This window comes from Osmerus mordax, chromosome 4 (assembly GCF_038355195.1).
Source record: "Osmerus mordax isolate fOsmMor3 chromosome 4, fOsmMor3.pri, whole genome shotgun sequence".
In the NCBI taxonomy this organism is placed as follows: domain Eukaryota; kingdom Metazoa; phylum Chordata; class Actinopteri; order Osmeriformes; family Osmeridae; genus Osmerus; species Osmerus mordax.
Window position 1 is genome coordinate 11,902,651 of NC_090053.1, and position 22,282 is coordinate 11,924,932.

The 22,282-nt window shown below is 37.4% G+C and overlaps 2 protein-coding genes and 1 long non-coding RNA gene across 3 annotated transcripts; 1 reads left to right on the top strand and 2 right to left on the bottom strand.

Annotated features, from left to right (window-relative positions):
* Positions 1 to 746: 746 nt before the first annotated feature.
* On the bottom strand, positions 747 to 6,245 carry LOC136942141 (uncharacterized). Its single transcript, XR_010876579.1, has 5 exons — positions 6,101 to 6,245; positions 4,786 to 4,843; positions 4,597 to 4,648; positions 2,393 to 2,447; positions 747 to 1,054 (listed from the first exon to the last, which is right to left on the bottom strand). It is a non-coding gene; the product is annotated as an uncharacterized lncRNA (long non-coding RNA).
* Positions 6,246 to 7,177: 932 nt separating this feature from the next.
* On the top strand, positions 7,178 to 9,997 carry fam174b (family with sequence similarity 174 member B). The gene is given in 5 exon segments (XM_067234252.1): positions 7,178 to 8,334; positions 8,756 to 8,887; positions 9,551 to 9,600; positions 9,603 to 9,643; positions 9,977 to 9,997. Coding segments are annotated over 5 exon segments (513 nt in total). The 5' UTR covers positions 7,178 to 8,065.
* A 2,881-nt stretch (positions 9,998 to 12,878) lies between these two features.
* On the bottom strand, positions 12,879 to 20,791 carry st8sia2 (ST8 alpha-N-acetyl-neuraminide alpha-2,8-sialyltransferase 2). Its single transcript, XM_067234344.1, has 6 exons — positions 20,489 to 20,791; positions 18,807 to 18,863; positions 18,272 to 18,415; positions 17,919 to 18,176; positions 16,874 to 17,167; positions 12,879 to 15,189 (listed from the first exon to the last, which is right to left on the bottom strand). The coding sequence occupies exons 1-6, from the start codon at positions 20,584 to 20,586 to the stop codon at positions 14,871 to 14,873; spliced, it is 1,170 nt and encodes a 389-aa protein (XP_067090445.1). The 5' UTR covers positions 20,587 to 20,791; the 3' UTR covers positions 12,879 to 14,870.
* Between the last annotated feature and the right edge of the window lie 1,491 nt (positions 20,792 to 22,282).

Sequence of the window (22,282 nt, forward strand, 5' to 3'; positions counted from 1 at the left end):
GTATAATTGTACACATTACTTTAGATCTAGACATCATTTCCTGTTCAGACAGGAACTAGTTCTATAGAAGCCATTTTGAAGTGCCTTTGGCCCACTACAGACACAGCAATAAAAATATTGTGTCATCATTAAATACCCATTACAAAATATAGTAGAAAAAAAAGTTGATTAATTAACATCTGCAACTGAACCAGTGCTTAACTTCCACACAGATGTTTTTATTTATTTTTATTTTTAAGTTATCCAGTTAAAAGCATTATTATGTATAGGAAGCTTTCGGATATCGGCACTTTGGGCACCCGACCGTAAGGGTACGCCAACGGAAATACACATCTTGGAGGTCCTACAATGGAGGTTACTGCTAAACAACACCAATCACAAGTAGTTGATCCTTAAACTGAGAAATATATCCAACAAAACCTCTTTTAGCTAGCTTACTGGCTACCATCCCATTTTAGGCATCAAAGAATCATTGTTTTAGGGAAGCACCTAAACTCATGGTATCAGCACCAAAAGTTTTCTGATGTGGTTTGATTAGCCCTCTAGGGGGTGGCAGAAAAAGTCCTCACATAAGATAGGAAGGTTACATGAAATACATTCTTAAATAGAAAAATTTAATTAAGTGTAAAAAATCCTTCGTCAAGACAAAATTGCTGGATAAACTTCATGAGTAAAAAAAGTTTTTTGTTTAACGCCGATAAAATGTTGAGTTCCTGCATACGAAAATATGAACAAAATCAGAAAAGTTAAATGTATGCGCATTTTATTCAACATTCTAATTGAAAATGTACAGAGAATTGAAATTGTATTTACAATTTTGATGCATTCAAGAAACGAGGAACATAGGTGTCAAAAATATTTTTCTAATGACCACAAGAGTCCAACAAAGGGGTAAGTTTCCCCCAAGTGAAAAGCCACTGATCCTGATATAAAAAAAGCTTTAAAAAAAAGGGAACTCCGTTTTCCCAAAATACGATAAAACTGAAAATCTTAGCCGCCATCTTGATCTCAACGTGTGTAGCCTCTGCGTCCATTGTGTCCATTTCAATGGGGTCTTAATGGAATCAAAAACAAAGGAAATTCAGTTGAACACCTAAGTTATATTCAGTTAATACAGTCTTTGAAATTCCATAAATTCAAAATTGCATGCATACAATTTAATATCTAAATAACTATGCTTATATACTGAGTAGCATAATGACAAGTTAGTCAATAAATACAATTTCCGATGGCTTTAACATCATAATACATAATAAACCATTAAAAACATTTACATTTTCTGCTAAATGACTAAATGTAAAACATTTCTTCTGTTGACCGTGCATGCTTAAGCACTGAATGCGTTCAGCATTGTTTATTCAAATAATTCACCATTAGATCAACTGGGCAACATTTAAACTTTAAAAGTATATTTGAAATATAGATATGTTTTATGAAACACAATGAATCACTAAGTCTTTAAATGGCGGATGGTATGAATTTATAGTATTAAGTATTTGTCCAACTTTATTTTCAAGCTACTCAATAATACCTTAACTGCCCACAAGGGGGCTCACTGAAACCAAGGTTTATGCTAGCAAGAGCCAAACCAAGGGTAACAAAAACATACCCTTTCATGCATTTCTTAAGTAACGCAGCTTGATTTTTGCTGATAGAGGCACAAATATTTATAACACCATTTATAACACCAAAACTATCTTTATAAAGCATGATGGAAAACTGCATGAACTTGTGATCGGCAAATACAGCAAACAAGGTTCCCATAGAGAAAGTATACAGACTAAACTATAACATGCAATAATACTTGGCCATCCTTTCACTTTCTCAGAAAAAAACTGGAATTGACCAAGAAAAGTCAACTAATTACAAATTGTTTACATTTCTGTTGAAAATGGACATGATACCCTTGATTGAATTCAACTGGAGTCCGTAGAACATCCAATCCTTGCAGAGTTTCTCTGAGCCAAAGAAAGATGATTTGAATTTGTTTTTGTGACCCTCAACTTTTACCAAGTGGTTAAGTAAAGGTTAGGTAAAATCAAAAAATAATTGGCTCCAGTAGAAGCAGGAGCAGATTGGTTTTCAAATGGACCGTTGGTAAGGTATGGGAAGGTATTTAATTACCTTCTCAAGACACTCATATCAAGAAAACACTGCACATTACAGGTCCTGTTTAGGCTTTAATATGTTCAGTATTTGAGGTAGGCCAAATGCACGTATTGGTTGATTTTTATGATACTCCACACGTCAGTTTGTCACTACCACCCTGTCCTAGAATGCTTGGTAATAAGCATTACTATTTAACAAACACATTGTCAAAAATACCAACTAATGCAACAACATTTTATGAAATATTCTATAATCTAAGCAGATAATATTTACTGAGACTTACAGAGACGTCTTCAAGTTTCAATCGAGATGACAACAAGAAGTAAGTCCTCATGATTCTGTGTGGGATAAGATGAAAATTATTAAAAAGGGAAAAGGTTTGAGTGTTTCTGAAGCACTTTGTAGATTTTTTTAAATATCAAATTAAGAAATTACCTTTTTGGATACATATGTTTAAGATATGGAAACAAAACATGTTACCATTCTGGACATCTGTTGTGTAATATCAGATTAACCTTTAGATGCGTGAATTCTAAATATATTTCTAAATAAATTTCCAACGGCCCCCACAGCGCAAGTTATTTTTCTGAAAAGGCAACTACATAGTTTTAGTTAGCTTCCGGGTTAAGTTAACTAGCATAATACTCGTAGCAATGCTACTACATGTTTGATGTTACTCCTTAACGGGTTAATAAGGTGAGGTAGCATCACCAGACAAATTCATTAATGTGAATGAGTGTGGAAGCCCTCAGTTAATTTTTTCGCTTTCCATCTTATTGAACCCACCCCTTATCAGATAAACAGTTGTGATTGTCCCAACCAGATTCTGGTTGAAGGGGAAATTTTTTTGAATGGAGGGTGGCCAGACTTATCTGCCAGAGTAAATAAAACATGACCCAGGGCTTGAAAATGCTCTTGAACTGGTCGCATATGCTCCCAAAATTGTATCTGTGCAACAAAAAATATATATCTTTTAGCATTTGTTCAAGTGCAAATAATCATTATGGTGCGACCTGTTTTAATTTGTTTACCAAACGCTCGCTAATTAGCCTACTGCACAGTATGTGACTGCTGTGAGCTAGCTACAGTGACTAACGTTCTATCCAACATTCCATAACTTGTTGAACTTTACGTTAACTTTAATGCAGATTTTAGATGGGTACAAATTTGCCATCAATCACTCCTTGTCACTACGCTCCGTTGTCACGTGACTGGGAGCCAATTCACGCTCAAAATTTGAAGAGCGGAAAAGACTATATGAAAATCTTCAGTGGGGGCTCCTTACTTGTTGGTAGCACCAGTGCTACCAAGTAAAAACATTTTAATAAGCCCTGTGACCTGGCAGATTTGTCTGATCCCAAGGATAAATGGGAGGCACTAACATTGCGACATCAGAAAGACATTTTATCTCCTGTAGAAGTCTTACATTGGCAAAATTAGCTACCTTTTAGGGGTGTTAAGGGTACTGTAAATGGTTTGGATTGTACCAACATTTTAAGGACTTGTGTACAATGCAGTGACTATAAGCATTCAATATAGGAGTTGCATTTTAAATTAACTTGTTGAATATAATATTCCAGGTCTTTATCTTGTTTTAAAAACAGACAAAGACATTATATATTTCGTTGAAAAGGCATATTTTATTACAACCCATACACAATTCCAATTCACTTCATAAGTATTGCACATCGAATGGTTAGGATAAAAACGTAAACCATTTCAAACATTTTTGGGGAAGTAATTTCAAATCAACGCAAATCAAAATGTAACACGGTGGAAACAGAGAAAATCAACACTAAGGGGGAGGAGACTAATGGGGTGGACACTTTGAGGGGGTGGAGACTAAGGCAAATCCTCTATTGTTTGGATCCTGGCCCTAAAAAGCAAAGCTGACTGACAAGATTTTAGAAAAAGGTTTGATGTATTTCCATAAACTAAAAAGTCCAAAACATCGGACGGCTTTCTAAAAGGCTTGATACCGCCATTCCTTTGTCAGCATTCATGTAGCACTCTGCATGAGAATGCTTATTTAGGGTTCCAATAACAGCGACCACGCAATCCACTATTGTAGTTGACTCCATTTTGAGGAACTGAAGAAACCTTCAATACCAGACTACAATATTTGAATTCCAACCTTTGAAATTGATATGTACCAATAACCTCTACCACAGATGTTTTATTTACAGTTAATTTGATTTAAACCATGCACTAAGTGCTTGCAGCAACAATTACGGATTTAGTTAAGTTTAGAAAGTGAAATTAACTACAAAAAATAAAGGAACAGTACCAGGGTCAAACACCAGTTGAAGTAAGATTTTGTTTCAACTAGATCTACAAATCTATAAATAGTATGAATTAATAACTGGGTTCAATACCATTGAACCCATTGTCCAGTGATCAGGGATATTTTTCTCTCTCAAATATAGATATGAGGGACGATGTAAATACTTAGTTTAAATTTAGGTTAACGTGAAGATTTATACTTACAAGTCTTGGTCACAGCAAGTCTTCAATCTGGCCAACGGTAGAACTGACAAACCTTCAAAAGTTAGGGAGAAAACACACCAAAAAATAAGAGGGGAGAACAGCACAACCTACTGGTGAACCTTGTATAGCGGTAAATACAAATGTAAAACGCAAATTTAGCTATCACAACTTGTTTACACATGGACTTACCATTCCACAGTCTGATCATTCTTATTCTTTTACGTGTTTCTTCAACCAGTAGCGGTTCCTAAAACAAAAATAAATATGGTTATTATGTTGTCTGACTGTAGCAAAATCCTTACCAACCAATGAAAATTACCTTAACAGCCTGAGTTGCAGTCATTTTTAATTATTTAAGTAACCCATTTCAGTATCATGCTACATCGTTATTGTTTTTTGAAATTATTTTTAATATAAATTACAGGGTGTACTACTCTTAAATGTTAATATCAACATTCCTGCATCTAGACTTATCTGAAACAGTTTTAAAACAGTTAACTCCTACACTAAACTACTTTTGAATACATATTTCATGTAGGGATATTTCAATAAGCTGTTGACTGTGACCTTGGCATTAGAAAATCACATGTATTTCTAGATAAATTACTTCACTTTCACAATAACATTTGCTATCTAAGTAAACATTTTACTTGATAGACTCCTAAACTGAAAGAATAAGCCAAATAAATTTAATTATTTAAGTGACTATTTCCATCAGTACCACAAAGAGTTAACAGCCAACACCCTGTTTTACATTCTAAATATATTTATACTCCAGAAATTAATTTTTATCTTGATTATCGATATAATGTGTATAAACTTTACATGGTCCAAATGCTAAATCTACTTATATATTTTTTTTTTTATTACCTCGATTAATATATATTTATATCTATATATCATTGTATTAAAATCTCAAAACTGGTTTACCTGCATTTGACCAGGGCATGGATTTTAAGTTTTTCAACTTAAAAGCCATTAAAACTATTTTAGTTTATGTATTAAGCAGATTGATTTAAATAAAAACAATTTAAGATAAAAAAAAAAAATCTGAATTCGTAGTAAACTTAAATTATTCGACATATTACCACAGCCACATCACATTCTAATCAGTATTACACTTTAGAATGCACGTCTTTCAAGTGATTTCTTCATATTTTATACTTCAGACCTCTCAGATCCAGACAAGGGCGTTTGCCCTTTCAAGGACAAAGCAAATTTTAACTGCGTAGGTTCAAAAACTCCTAAGTATTCCCACAAATGTGTGTCCTTTGAATGTAAACATAACTCACTTTAAACACAACGATGTCCTCGAAGCATATTGTGAATTACAAATGCAAGATCATATACCGTGAATATTAAAAATGTTTTATAATTCTTGGCTGAGGAACCATCATGGCCATTTTGACTACAGGGCTGTGAATCGTCGTTCTTTCCACCATATTGGCTTATCCTTTCAACTCGTCTCCAAGCATTTAAAGTAAGTTATCAATTTAATTCTTACCCATTTCCAGGGAAGGTGTTACCCCTTCTCATCGACACGGTCGGGTGCCGTATTTCTGGACATTTCTGGTTGTTTTTGTAGAATCTTCTCCCTGACAGCTGTGTACCCCATCTCCGTCCCCTCTCAGTGCTGTCCTCTTCTGTCTGTCTTTCCCTCTAGCTTTGCGCTGTAATACTCAGCTTTGCCCCCTCCTCTCTCTCTCCCTCTCAACGTATCCGTACTCAGAAACAAATGAAACGCACTTGCACCCTAGGCAACACAGCCATTTGTTTATTCCCTTTAACGCATGGTATTTATTTGATTATTTCCTTTTCACCAAATACAAGCCAAACGTTTACTGCTCATCAATGAACGATGGAAAACAACTAATCTTAACACAATAATGAACTACAGTGTTGCTTTATCAGTCAACAAGTTGACATGACCGACATAATTAAACATCTTTTTACACAAACAATGTTTGTTGTGCCAGGCCTATGCTATTTAATCTAAATAATAGCCCTGATACAAAAGCACAGGCCGGCAGCTAGAATCGAATTAGTTGCACACGTCCATAATAACACAATATCCTAGTCGCTGACGTGTTCTCCAGACACAGTAACAAGATGGGGACCTCCATTTTGAAAATATAACTGCTACTCCACCCCCATTATAAACCAATGAAATGCAAGCTGGAACCGCTCTTGCCTTACGACAGTGGAAGATTTCTTTAAAAAGACTCCCTGTCTGGCAACAAACCTGTAATGCCGAAATGAAACATCGGCAAAAATACGGATTCCCCTCGAGATTACCATGATCACTGAGGAAATCGTATTGGATAGGCCTAAGCGAAATCATCATGGTTGTGCCTTACGTTAATTATCACTTCGAATTGAGTTGGCCCTGTGTCCAAGGTAGGCCTAAGCCTATATCCAAAATAGGAAAAGTAACCAAACACCAACAGTGCGAGGAAGATTTGTTGTGACAGTTAAGACAGAAATATTTAGTTATACACGTTTGTCGTTACATTATGATCCACTACAAATAAACACTTTAAACGTCTAGTTAGATTTAACCTCGATCAGTCTGATGAAACAGTATCGGTTAGTTTAATATTATCTTATGCAACAAATGACTCCCCCCAGCCCACTTCTTATTGGATAAGGATCTGCCTGTTGGGTATATGCTGAACAAGGCTACCGCCATCTAGTGGGCGTTATTTGGGAACAATGTCCCGCGTGGAGTTGTTAATTTAGCTCAGCTCACAGTCCAGGCTGGATGTAGTGCAGTGCAGTTTAATAATAGGTGCTGTGCGGTCTGTATAGGGTGGTATTTAGGCACCTTCAAAATTAAGTTAGTTAGAATCAAAGAGCTGAAAGGTAAATTGGACCTGGGTCGTGAAGAATTAACATAGGCCTATCCCGACAGCAAAACTGAAGGAGGCTGACTCAAGATTATGTATGAAAAAATAGACTCAGTAGTTCACCAGTCAACGACATGATTGTGCTAGAGCATCTGAAAGACAGCAAATCAGTTATTTCAGAGGTTAGATTATGCTACAACGTTTACGAGATTATAATTTTTTCTCACTGAATTGCATTTCACGATGCTCATACAATAGGCCACCCATTGAACAAACGTCTAAGGACCCACCGTATTGCCCTCCTCTATAACGTCAGGAACGGTGACTGCCAGATCTCTTCCGGTTGGACATAATCACCAACCCTGGTTGCGCGAAGCCTACTCGGGAAACATCACAGCAAATCCCGGTGCGCGTTGACTGCAAGGACAAGGAACTACGTCCGCGACCAGAGAAACCCGCAATAATTTGGAATGATTAAATACTTCGTATGAAAAAGGATATTGACAAACATTACTGGAAATATTTGTGAAATGTCTCATTCATCGTAGACTTTCACTACATGTCGCTGTAAAAGGAATGAAGGAGAGACTGTTCGGCAATCTAGGGAATATTACAGTTGCAGGATGGTGGCATACAATTTAGTTATCTCGTTCATCATTGCGGTTGTTTGGGAAGTTGTATGTGAACCACAAACACTACCTTCACCAGCAACGCATCTTAATTCAACATTATCCATCCACGAGGAGGATATGTCCAAGAATGGCACTAATACAACTACCGAATCACGAAAGTCATCAATCTTGACACATCTCCCTACATTGAAAAGTACTGTATTTTTGATCTGCGTGTTAACAGCTGTTCTCATCACGTGCCTGGTCATCAAAGTGTGCAGGTAGGGTGACAGCCAGTACCAAAGGACAGACTCGTTTTAGGCTACTAATAACATACTAAAATAGATGTTATTGTAACATTATAGGTAGCCAATAATTGTACATAATCCAGTATGTGCGTCATTGGTGATTCTTCCGCGCTGTGTTTGATGCCTGGCAAATAGATGAGTTGGCTTTAGGTGTTTTCTTTAAACATCAACTTTTCAGTCAAAGCTTAAGTAGGATGTGTGAGGCTAAACTTGTGAAGCAGCAGTATTTTTGCGACTGATACACAATAGCATACATCAGATATTTTTGAAGCAGTATCCATAGAGTTGGACATTATAGGCGACATATAGCCAGACAGTCTATCTACAAACCATGATGTACAACTAAGCACCCTTGGGTGAAGTCTTATTGTTTTAACTTTCTGTTGAACCATAGATCTGGAAGGAGAATCAGAAAAACACGAAAGTATGACATCATCACTACACCTGCAGAGCGAGTAGAGATGGCGCCCTTGAATGAGGAGAATGAAGATGAGGATGACTCTACCCTCTTTGATGTCAAATACAAGTAAAATAGTTACAGGAGTCAACTAGGGCTTAATATGAATTAGATGGCTCTCAACTGCATATACTTCTTAGATTTATTCTGATTATTGTTAATGTGCATCTGCCTTTTGTAGTATTGGTTAGTTGACACCACTAACCAAACAACATTATCCTGTCAAAGTTTGTCCAGTGCATTTTTTTTCTTCCTGTGAACAGGACCACTTTCTCTGTGGTATGCTCAATCATAATTCAAAACTCCTGTTTTGAAAAACATCCAATTTGAAAAACATAAGGACAAAATTAGAACGCAAGGACGTAACATTATCCATTCAAGTCAAGTTAAATAAATAAATAAAATTACAAGGTTACAATAATGTTTTTGCCTAAAATGTTGTCATTAAAGGTTTTGTGCATGGAAAGCCCCACACATGCAATTATTAAATGTGGCTAGAGCAATGCTTACGCTTCCAATTTTAACGTGTATGAAGTAGATTTTACGCAGAGTTACCTGACTAATTGTTCAACAGGCTACAATAACAATTATTAATGCCAATTACCACTGATCCAGCATGCACGCTTGCTGCAGCTCCTTGTCTATGCTTGTATTAGAAAGATTTTGCAAGAGCTGGAGTGTTGTCATTGGGGTTTTCCCTTCCGTCCTTTGAATTGTTCCTCAAAACTAGTCCTATACTTCCTTTGAGGAAAAAGGGGCCTCCTGTTTACCTGGAATTTTACGCTTGGACCACACATGTGCAGGCTCATTTCCACCCACACCCAAGTGAGAGCAGACTTTATGGCTGAAGATAGTATATACTCTTTTGAGAGAATAACATGCACATTAAGGCTCAATTTATCATAAATGTATGTATGTGGAACTCATATAGATTTGTTGAACTAATATACACAGTTTTACATGATTTTATTAACAAATAGTAAAATCGTTTTATTCTGTACACCAGAAACAAATTTGCCTAATTCTAAAGGAAACTAAAGGCTACACAACTTGCAAATAGGATAGCTTTACTGTGCCAAGCATAACTACATTTTGTTGAAAACAGTATTGCAGTGTAAGAATTTATGAATTCTCCTTACACGGACCTTTTCTTTTCAGGTGAATATAAAAACGACATGAAGACAACTGGACATTTTGGTGACAATAACAAAACAAAAAAATATTTTCTACTCTATGGTCAAGAGGTTGTTTCACCAGTTCAATGGAAGTAATCTATATCATCCAACCTTGGATAAAGATATGTATGCACACCACGGTTAACTGGTTTATAAAATCTTCAGCCTACAGATTGTTAATGACCATCTTTAAACACCGTTCTGTACATTGAGACACTAGGCTAGAAAAATGAAACACTATTGTCTGAAAGTATTTCCCAAATAACCCAAATATCTAAAAAAAATATTGATCCTGTGGTCTCATTTTGTAAAATGTAATTTCAGAATTGTATCATACTTTATGATGATGTTTTGTCACATCTACCGTAAGGACAGTATACCATTTGTTTTATTTTGTTAGTCATTACACCACCTTACAGGGTTATGGGTTATAGGATTGTATTGAACTATGTAGTCATTTGAGACTAGAACACAATTCAAATACCTATAGAATTAGAATTGCTGCTGCTGCTGTTGGAAATATTCTGACCCCACCCCTAACGCTTCTAGCAATTTCATTGTAATATAAGATTCCCCATTCCTAAACATAACAAAACATTTTAATAATAGTGTGTTATAAAGATATTCATATTTTGCACTCAATAATGAAATACTTATTTACCAGCTTGGTAAATTATTATTTTAATCTGTTTTTGAAGACCAAATGTCACCCACTAACCACTTAGTCCGATACTGTATACTGACTGATTCATTCTGTCCTCATTGGTGTATATTTCTTGTTGTACATGTGTTAGAGTTTCCTGTTTATGCTGCTAAGCTTATGTTTTATGTTCGTATGTGGGGCTCTCAAAGAAATCAGGTTGTAGTTTTAGTTTTGGAAATTTGTATATATTTTTAAAGGAGATGTACTGTTGTTTTAGAGTGACAGATGTTTCATCTTTGACATTTAGATATTTACTTCGAATGGGTCAACTTTTTGCATTATCATGTTTTTTCTGTTATTTGGTGCCATCAAGCCCATGTAGGACAAAGTATGTTGTTTTTAATTCCCAAGTAACTAAAAAGATTCCACTCATGTCCTGAGTTAATGCTGTATCTTTAGAATCCTGGTATGCAGCGGATTCACACTGGGAATTGAAGACTCCCCTGTTTAGTCTCAGTGCAGAGCTTTTAGATACTTATGTCAAACATTTCAACAAATGGTGCACTGTGAAAGTTGTGTCGGAGTATATCAAGGTTTGGAGTCAGGTTCTAATATTGGAGGAGAAAAGAAATGTGGAAATTCTGCTTCTAAGTATGCAATGAGTAAGTTGTGTGATTCTTTTTTTTAATGATTTTGTTTAGATAAACCTGAGACATTGTCATAAAAAAGGGATTGCCTTTTAAATGACAAAAACATCACATCAAATCAATTTATACTTCATGTAAATTCAAATCACTGAAAGATAGTCGTGGGTTGTACTTACGTAACGTAATTATTATATTGATTAGTATGTTGATTATTTCTTCTTAAAAAAAGATTTAGCCCAAGTTTTCAATATACTGTTGTGTATTTTGTTTATATTTTGGAGGATTAATATAGCACCCTTATTTGTTCTGTTTTGTAATACAATGTTCTCTCACATTGATGATATTCTGATGAGAATGTTTTTCTAGTGCTGTATTTGGATGTATTTATAGTTCATATAGTTTTATAGTCTCATGTCTCACCATGTTTCTGAGAGGCTTTATTGAAATGTTTATTTGAAATGAATGAACTGGTTCAAGCTGTTTTTCCTCTTGTTGATGCAATTTCAAGATTGTCCTGCTACTGTAGCCTGTAGCTAATTATCTTCATCTCTGACCCTTCCCCAACTCCTATGGCTCCTAAGTCACAGTAATTCCATATCTGAATACCTTCATCAAAAAGACATTCAACATTATAGTATTGATAACCATCCATTGACTGGCTCCATGGTTGTCCAATTCAAGTAAAACATTAATAAAAGTAATCCCAACTCAACTGTTGTAACCTGTTTTCGGGTAATTTTCTTCCATCTCAAGACTTATTAATGTCCATATAAATGGTCTGATAAGTAACCTTTACATTGCTAAACTGTGACATGTACACTTTAACTCAGCCAGGAGATAGAGACAGACAACATTTCCCAAAGTGTTCCTCCCTTGTAATGTACATCATGTACGTCTGCTTTGTATTAATTTCAGGTGGAGGGGAGTCAGGTGGCTGAGCGGTGAGGGAATCGGGCTAGTAATCCGAAGGTTGCCAGTTCGATTCCCGGCCGTGCCAACTGACGTTGTGTCCTTGGGCAAGGCACTTCACCCTACTTGCCTCGGGGGAATGTCCCTGTACTTACTGTAAGTCGCTCTGGATAAGAGCGTCTGCTAAATGACTAAATGTAAATTTCACTTCAGACCCAGACTTAAATCATTACACACAAACTTCATTATGTGGTAATAATGCAACCCAAGAGTAATATATTTGTGTATGGCATGTTTAAAATTAAATGTACTTAAGGATTTTGTATCAATCAAGATACAACGTCCGTCTCCAAGCACAGTACATTATATTGAGAAAGAACTAGACCTCTGAACAATAACATATTATGACAGGGGCATATGTGAATATTTCTTTAGGATGCCCTATGAGTTGTGATCCCATGACAAATTCAAAGCAAAATAGTTTAGGGGTATTGGTCACAGACTTTCTATTTTAGCTAAACACACTTGCTTTTTAGAAAAAGTGCTTTGATTATGCCATCTGACATCTGCAGTATGTTACCTATTTTTAACTTAATTAGCAGCATCATAAGAGCAGCATGTACGTCAACAGGAGCATCTTGTCAAAACAACACTCTTTCACAGACAAATCACATGGCTAAGAGCACATGAGGGGCTGTTTATTTGACTGAAGTACTCTACAAATATTTCTCAAATGCAATTAAAATTTTCTCTGATAACATTTTTACTCTTCCAAAACTCATATGATGTAAATATATTGACCAGCTTTTGAAAATAAAAATCTTCTACAAGTGAAATACAATTCTGCCGCACAGGTAGAAAAGCTAATCAAAATGGTAGCATTCTAACAACTAAAAAAGACATAAAACCAGTCGGTTTATCCTTTAACATTTTAATACATAACTTTGGCAGCAGCACTGTGGGATATGAGTTATAACTGATTACTTATTTTTTGCTTCCTGGATTGAGTAGGATTTTAACATTTCAAACAGTCTCATTCATACTCCTTGGTATAAGAATGCTGTATATTATAATGAAACCATTTGCATCACCTTTGTTGTATTGTATGACTCCTTTTGTACCCTTCAAAATGACCAAATAATTCCTGACCATGGGGTGATTATTGGTCTATGCATAGTCCACTTGGGTATAACTCTCCCCCAAGATATCAAAATTAATTACCACATACAAGCTTATTAAAGGAAACTGACAATGTGACATGCAAGTTATATAAAACACTTATAAAGAGTATGAATTAGGTGACATGAGATGTTTGAATCCTAGGCAACTTGATCAGCAGAGAGTGCATGTTCTTTTAAAGAAAAGTAGACTGTCATAGCTACAGTGCTTTGAAAGATGTCAAAGCTATGTACAGGACAAAACATCTATAGCATTAGAACTATAAAGGTTATTCATATTATCTCTATTCTGAGACCTTTCAGAAACGACATCACCATATAAAAAGTAACTTTTTGTTTTTAATAAATATTATGTCTAGTACATGAGGCCTCAGCAAATTTCAGACCTTCAACACTGTTCAGAGGTTCCGTTTTCTCAGTAGTAGAAATAACATTCAATTGAATATAGTTTTTAGTTGTACACCTAGTAGTACACCTACAATGGCTAATAAAAGACACATTCCACAGCAGATATTGTCTACTGTCCAGGCGACCAGTGTGCTGTTGGTGTGGGCTATGTCAACTCTACTATGTGATCAGCTGGGTGTGTTCCATGTAAGGCTGAGTTTGAATAGTTCAGCCAGTTTGACAAGTCTCTACTGCCTCAGATTTCACTGCACTCAAGGTAAACTAATAATGTCAAGTATTTATCCTGGTTGACTGGAATCCTTGGCTCTCCAACAGAGTCCTCTAGTAAGGCAACTATTCGGCAGCACTTGGTGTGGTTTCTTACCTAATTTCTTTATATGGGCTTTAAGAGAAGTATAAAGTTTGATAATAGATCAAATAATTAGAGGATCAGACAACTACACAAACAGCACATTTCTAAGTGTTAATTTGACTACAGAAATGGCTATATAGCTCAATCTGGACCAACATGATATATACAATAATTTGGTAAAATTAACATTCCAGTTGTTAAATTAATAGGTAATCTATGTATAAGACTGGGATATCAGGTACTGGAGGCTGTTATCGGGAACTTGTAAGCTTTTTCACATGCAGTAGAACAATCTAATGAAACTAATTTCATTGATAACTATATTGAGAGTATATCATATCAGTATTCCAAAGGAAAGTGTTTGATGATTTTACCAGGAACTAGAAGTCAAAGGGTAAAGACCAAAAAAAAAACAAAAAAAAAATGCATGGTGTGGGCTGTTGTCCTTTATCATAGGCACCTATTTTTTGCAACTTTGTATCAATCAACTGCTATGTCCAAATCTCTCAACCCTGGAGCGGCCTTTACAGCTCTCCTAAACACAGTTTTGTTGGAAATGTCAATGGTGAAAGAATTATTTGTTCAATCATTTTATGAAGCTAAAAAGTTACATTATACATTATACACAGTAATAACTACAATTCACAGATTCACTGAAGTGCTGTTCAGAGTCACTTTCTTCTGAGACCAAAGAACATGATCAGTTAGACAGAATTTCCCCAAAAGCTGAGAGAACACCATCATGGTGACACTCCTTGTTGAGCTTTCTGCTGTTCCCTTCTTGCTTCACAAGCACCAGTGTGGAGCCTCAGCGCCCCCTGCCTGTGGAGAGTGTTCAGGGTCCTGAACTCTAGTGGCATGGTGTGTGGACTGGAGTGGGATGTGTACTCATAGGTAAGAGTGTCGTAGTAGTGGTACTTTACTGGTTTTCCATGTGGGTCACGAGCGAAGGGCCAGAAGCCATAGAGATGTATCTCTTCACAGAAACGAGTGGCCATAGTATACATCAGCAGACCAGTGGTTGGCCTCTTAATCTGGACATTGTTAGTCAGCCAATACCTGTTGACAAACAAAAAAAGACAACACAACATTTTGTGAATATCGTCCCAATATTGAATTCTGGGATAAGGCACTTTAATAATGCACATGAATGATGCCCACGGCCGTGCCCCAGCCTTAGTTTGTCTGCCCTAGTCTTTCCCTGTGTTCTGTGTTTATTAATTCCACCTGTGTCTTGTTGATTGTCTTTCAGTGGTGTCTTTAGGTCTGTGGCGTTCACCTGTGTCTTGTTTGGTTTGGTGTATTTAGTCCTTGTCATTTGTTCAGTCTTGGTGAGTCGCTGTAAATTGGTTTCTTGTTGTCTATCCCTGTTTCTACGTTCTCCAAGGCCTTTTATTTTGTGAGTCCGGCATCTTCCATGTTTCTGCACAACCGTTACAAGGATACCAAGGAGACAGGCAATGCCCATCAATACAAGAACAACAAAAACACAAGTAAGGATTTAAAATGGACAGGGACACTGATAAGATATATTGGGACAATCAATAACAAGGTGAACACTTTATTGAAAGTATTTCATGCAAGGCATGTTTTACATCTCCATTTCATTACCCATATCTTTACCCTAACACTATTGGGCCACTATTGATCTACTTAATCAAACATGTAGAATATCATGTAACGCACACTATAATCACAGTTCACAGTTTGAAAAGACTGAATATTTGTTGTATTGTTCTGCCCAGCTATCAAGTAAAGCTGTGCATGGAATGCATATCTATTAGGAAGAACCCTCAAAATTCCCAATTCTACAATAGCAGCCCACTCTGTACATGTGCTGTCTGACATCAGACAGTTGACACACGCAGAGAGCAACCATATCTTGATAAGGGATGTGAAAGTCTAGGGCCAGCATTAAGTCCCATCTGGTGTCCTCAGTCACAGGCTCACAAATGGGACCCTGGAGACGGGCTGTTTGTGTTCTGGACAGACAAGAGGTCAGAGGTGGAGGCAAAGGTTGATCTATTTAAAGAGCCTCCAGCACTCAGATGCAGTGCCTCAGTAACCAATTCCTTTTCGAGAATGTATCACGCTGCACTGTAAAGGCCATAGAAATGCACTGCATTCCTGAGAGCATTGTGTGCTCACATTTCTAATGATTTAATTAGCTTTCAAAGAAATGATAGGCATACTGTATAGTTAACTGAAGGCTTATAGCATACAGCTAAGGCTGCCCCTGACTAACTGCCCTCTGTTTGCAAACCCCTTGCTGCCAAGGAAGCCACACGGTACTTACTTGGTCATCAACGGCATCTGGTGAGTAGCTTTAATGCTCTGTTTAAAAATAGAACCAGTGGACGCTGCTAGATTTAGAGCCTGTCAAGCCCTGGATTGTGGAGCTTACAGGTGTAGCCTACATAGATATCCAATGGAGCCATCGTTGTCAGAAGACAGTCAAGGCAGGATCAAGAAAACCAAAAGTATTTAATTCTCAAAAAACAGGAACAAAAAGGGTATACTCACGCACACGACACACACAAGACCAAACTAGACACAGGTGAAACAAAACTGCAAACCTGACGCAGACACTTAAGACACAGGTGCAGCTAAGGACAGAACAGGGAAACGCAAAGGCAGGGAAAAACCCTGAGCTCAAAACTAAACAATAACGGGGGTACGGCCCCACCGTGACAATCGTTCTGAAATTTACATTGTGTCCCTGTGGAATTTTGCTGTGTCTTACCCTCTGACAGCATGCAGCAGACGCAGGGAGGGGAATGCAGTGCGCACATCCACAGTGTGCAGGAGAATGAGTCGGATAGCCCACTCCACACGCTTCTCTCCACCTTTGGCCATGAAGGCCGGAATCCACAGGACACTGCCACTGAGGCCCTTGAGCCTGTGCAGGAACCGCTCCCTACCATCCTCATCAGCCAGGTCCTGGAAGGCCCTCTGGACAACCGAGGGGTTCATGGTGACCAGGTGGGTGTGCAGCCCTACGTCCCCAGCAAACTCATCCACTGGGGCCAGGTTACATCTGTGGAGGAACAGACGACACAGACATCACACTCATGCTGCCACGTCTTCCAGTGGGGCCAGCCTCTTGAGCACCACAGATCACTTGATACTCTTTTTTCACTGAAACTGATGGATCCTGTAGCTTCCTGCTTTGCCAACGATTATCAACACCAGAAAGATCCAATGCAAAGGATATCACCCTTGTATCATTCATACGGTTGTTTTCTAACTCCATTGCTAAAGTTTTAAATTAGTTTCAGTTTTTTTTATCCTTGTCTAATCATAAGCCCTAGGGATTTGATGAATGGGGCAAGGGATGGAAGGGGAGAACTACTGAATTTTTCCCCAGCCTATGCAAATTCCTAAGCTTCATTTAATTCAGCACACCCAGCTAACTGCCTGGTCAGAGACATGTTGCCTTGACCGAACCTAGCCACACCTGTCCTTCACTTGTCTGCTGAGGTGATTCCCCATAGAAGCTCTATGGAATTTAGAAATTGGAGCGAATGTCATAATGAAGGGTACATTTTTGGTATACTGGCACTACTCCAAAATGTAACTTGAAGGCAAGGCTTTGTAACTCAAGACTCTGCTTGTACTCTACATAAGAATCTCCTAAAACAAACCTTATTAGCCAAAAGAGCTTATTTTGGCACCAACGAATCCATGACTTAAAAGTAAACAGTGACAAATGTCACCAGCATACAAGGACCTGAAAACACTAAGCTGTGTCATCTCCTCTCATTCGACAGCTGGTGTGGAAACCTTACCTGATGACAAAGTCATGAGAGTCAATTTCTGGGCCGCAGCTGCTGTTCAGCAGGATTCCAGAATTCCCCACGATGGCACACCGATGGTGGTGCTGGTTCTTCATGGGGGACGCAGTGGGGAGCAGTTGGTATAGGTTCTCTGATATGTTTGTAGTGCTCTGTCGGTCGAACACATAGTGGATGACATCTCCTGGCTTCAGAGTGCCCTTCAGAATGGAGATATCCCTCTCGGGATCAAAGAATTTCAATATGTTTTTCCTACAGAGGGGGGGAATTAAATAAACCTGTGACTATGTTTCTCCAGTTTGGTTCAATTTGAGAATATTTTTTATTTAGGTGCAGAAATCTTGTACCTGATTATTCTTGAAAGGGTCTTGTTGAAGGTCCAGTTATCTAGAGAAAGCTTGGTTGTATTACTGCAGCTTGAAGGAGGAATACTGATGGTATCCTTGCTTTCACTGGCTAACGGTGTTGCATTGATCTTCACTGCTGTAATTCTGAATTTTAACAAGGAAGAATTTGATTATGGATTGAAGCTTTTGTGTGTCAAGATTCAAACCTGTGTCAAGGGAATGATTGTTGTGTCAACAACCCGGTGTTATCAACTATTCAAGGTCATAAAGGTTCCCAAAACCTCATAAGTTGTTTTTGTTTCTATGAAAACTCTTAATTGGGTATTTATTAAAAGGTCTGTCTCCTGCCTTCAGGGTAAAACCCCAAGAAAAAGTCATGATACTGATACAGTATGTTCATGTGCAACAGGCCTTGTAGTTATTTTACATGTCTGCATGTGCTAGTTTATTAGGGTGGCAAACGCTGGTAGAACTGAATTGATGCATACAAATCCCAGTCAATTCTGGAGGCCCTCATGGGGCAAAGGAAACTAACCTGTTGGGCTGGGGTATGCTGCTGGGCCAGTAGAATTTTCGTGAACCTCCAATGTTCCTTGACCAAAAAATAATTATAGCCATCATCAAGAATGATGTATTACATTACTGTCAGATGAACAGATTGATTTAGAAAATAGTGCAAAGTGCACTAGGTGTTTACTAGAATACCAGGCACCACATAATTCAAGCATTTGGAACCAAGGACCTGACACAAAAACAGAATTGCCTTTACAAAATGTAAATCTTTAAAGCATGTGGTGAAGGCTTGTTTCCCCATAACAGAGGGGCATCTTGCCATATCCCTCAAACTAATGCTGTGAATCTAAATGTGTATAACCCCTGGAAAAATACATCAGATGGGAAATGAGCAACTGTTCCGTATGCACAACATTTATTGGGTATTTATCATTTATCAAGTTAATTGCTATTCATAATATAACATCTGTAGTAGCAGTGCACTTTGGAGCACCTCCCCAATACCTCCCTACTCTTTCAACCTGTTTGATAACCTTTGTTGCCACACTATAACTGTGCACCATACATCCGACCTTTAACATTAAGTCAAGTCAATACCAAGCAAGAGAGTTTCTTTCTTATTTAAATTCCAGCACAAAATCCACTAGGTAGGATACACAGCGTGATAAGAGGTTTTCTAATTAAGTGCAAAAAAGACAAATGAGTCATGTAAAATTGTGTCATGTCCAAGAAATTCCAGTGAAAATACTAATGTGCCAGCAGACAATGAGCCAACAGATTTCATGTGTTTCATTGAGTGCCAGTCCTGTAATATGTAGAGAACAACCTAAGACTACTTTATTATCTCTCGTTTCTGTGGAAAAAAATAAAATAAATTGTAATAGTAACAATGTATATTTACATAACTACATGTGAAAATTGTATTGCAATGCAAGGCCTCTTTTCAAGACAGCCTACCAAACAAGTTTTTGCAGGGTCTACAAGTTGAAAACTTGATATCAAACTGAAAGTGCTGTCCATGTGCAAAATAAAATTAGATTGTCTTCTGCAGGGTACCATTATGGCTGGGTAAAGGAAATGTGTTACTTGTTTCTCCAGTCTGTTGATCTCAACAAATCAAACAGTTATCTCCTGTCTGCACAGCCAACCACAGAACAACCTACCATGACACGAATTAAGCAGAAGTGCAAACACAAATGGAGTGTGGAACCAAACTGGAGATTCATCTCAGAGGGGCTCTGCTGTTCTTGATGATGAACAATTGATTCAAGGTTTGGGTCTGGGGAGAAAATGGCTTCCAGTTCTTGGCTAGATTGTAATTCATCAAACAATATACTATGTTAATCTACGTCTTTGGAGGTTAAAGTAACTTTTATTCTGGTGTGCATTTATAATTAGTAGATCCTGATAGCCAAAAGAACCACGTATCTGAACTCTCTCTCTCACACACACACACACACACACACACACTCTTAATATTGCGATATCCAAACTATATTAAACCTTTAGCTGTAGTATATGAAATATACACTAACATTATTCAATCATACAGCCTAAAGGCAAATGTTAGAAAGCGAACCAATTATTCATGAAAATGCAGAAGTCACCAAGGAACCTTTACATCAAGTGATATAAAACATTGGAATTTAAAGAGTGCAAAACGTTATGCATGGTGAAATGCATTTACTCAGCATGGCTACTTACGCAATTTCTTCCTCCAATTCAGAAATATCCGCGAAGATTAAAAACAATACCAGCAAAGATACAATTCCGAACATCAATGTGCGATATTCTAACAGCATGGCTGTTTTTCAGAACTACCTGCAGCTAATAGCTCAAGCTATTCTATAGCTTCACTCTGAGGACTACGAGTCGATGGCACATCTTTGAGCTACTATCAATCGCCGACGCGTTTATTATGGTATTCAACAATATCTTGGTCAACGAACATATCATTTGGTCTCAATGCCCCATTCCTCTTTGTCCCTCCAGCCGCGACACTGTTCCGGTTCGCACCTCTATTCCCCAGTCAAACTTTCAAAGCTAGTGCCTGACCATCTACATTGACATTGTCGTGGAAGCAGCAGCCTATGTTGAAGAATTGGATTTTAAAGCTACAGCACTTCAAATCTGTTCCTCACAGCTCTCCTTCTTCTGATCTGCAACAATGGACATGGGCATTGATAGTGTTGAAGATCGCATCTGGATAGCATGTTTACTTAAACCTAGATCACCGCGGTGTAAATAGAAATGTAATAAAAATCTATTGAGGCTATGGATTGTATATTTTATTTATTAATTTAAGTTCAGGTTGCTGGATTTACAATGTTGTTTGCTCAAATTAACTGACTGAAATTATATGTAATTTCCTTGTTCTGACAAAAAAGTTTAATGAAAAAAAATTAATGACATTCCTGATCTGTTTTTTTTTGTCCAATCAGGTTTTTGCTCCAGTGTTCCAACTACAACTTTTTTTTACATGAAACCTTGCAGTATTCTACAGCACAGTTCACTTTCAATAGGCATGCTGAATCTGTGCAAATTTAATTTGTCAGACTGTTGGATGAGAGATTGACGATCTTAGAAGATCATGAAGTTCTGCTAGTATATGCTGCTTCTTGACAGGTGCTAAATTAGATATTTATGTATATTTTACATAAGGTTGCATGTTATACCAGTGATACTCATGCAGACAATGGCATGACAATACATCTCCATTGTGAATTAGAAAGTATTGGACGAATCTATGTAATTACCATTCTGAGGGTACATGGGTGACACTAGAAATAAAAAATACTATTGCAGTTTCAATAACTGTAAATCAATCATTCTCATGTGAGCCACATAGGCGCATGTGTTCCTTAAGAATTGTTTGTTTCTGTTTGTTTCAGTTTGTGTTAACAAACAGAACAACCTAAGACTACTTTATTATCTCTCGTTTCTGTGGAAAAAATATATATTTTGCAATAGTAACAATGTATATTTACATAACTACATGTGAAAATTGTATTGCAATGCAAGGCCACTTTTCAAGACAGCCTACCAAACACGTTTTTGCAGGGTCTAAAAGGGTCTCCCTTCAGGAGAGCTGGACAAATCAAGAGAGGATGGACAAATCAGTTGACGTGTGAAAACATTCAAAATGTATGAGGCTGAGCATGCATATTATTAAGACAGCACTGGCAAGCACTCCAACAATGCTTGAGAGAGATTACGATACTGTATGGATATAGGAAAAATACTTCCTAAACTTCCCCAGAAATGCCAATTCACAAATTATTTGGTAGGTGGGTAATTTCCCAAACTTCAGCTGATTCTACCACTGTGATGACTCCTGTGATGATTCCCACCCTGATTAAATATGTTGATTTGTCTCATCATTTCAGATAACATGTTCCTGCAAAATTTATTTTGACGAAACATTGGGTGAACATCAACTCAAGGTCTCAAATAACTTTTAAGAATGTACTTAGTATTTTATAGACCACTACCAGTACA

Coding starts and splice junctions, on each gene's coding strand:
- st8sia2 (XM_067234344.1), bottom strand. CDS start 20,586: ATGCTGTTAGAATATCGCACATTGATGTTCGGAATTGTATCTTTGCTG. Junction 18,864..20,488: donor GAATTGGAGGAAGAAATTGC/GTAAGTAGCCAT, acceptor TTTTTGGTCAAG/GAACATTGGAGGTTCACGAA. Junction 18,177..18,271: donor ACCCTTTCAAGAATAATCAG/GTACAAGATTTC, acceptor CCCCCTCTGTAG/GAAAAACATATTGAAATTCT.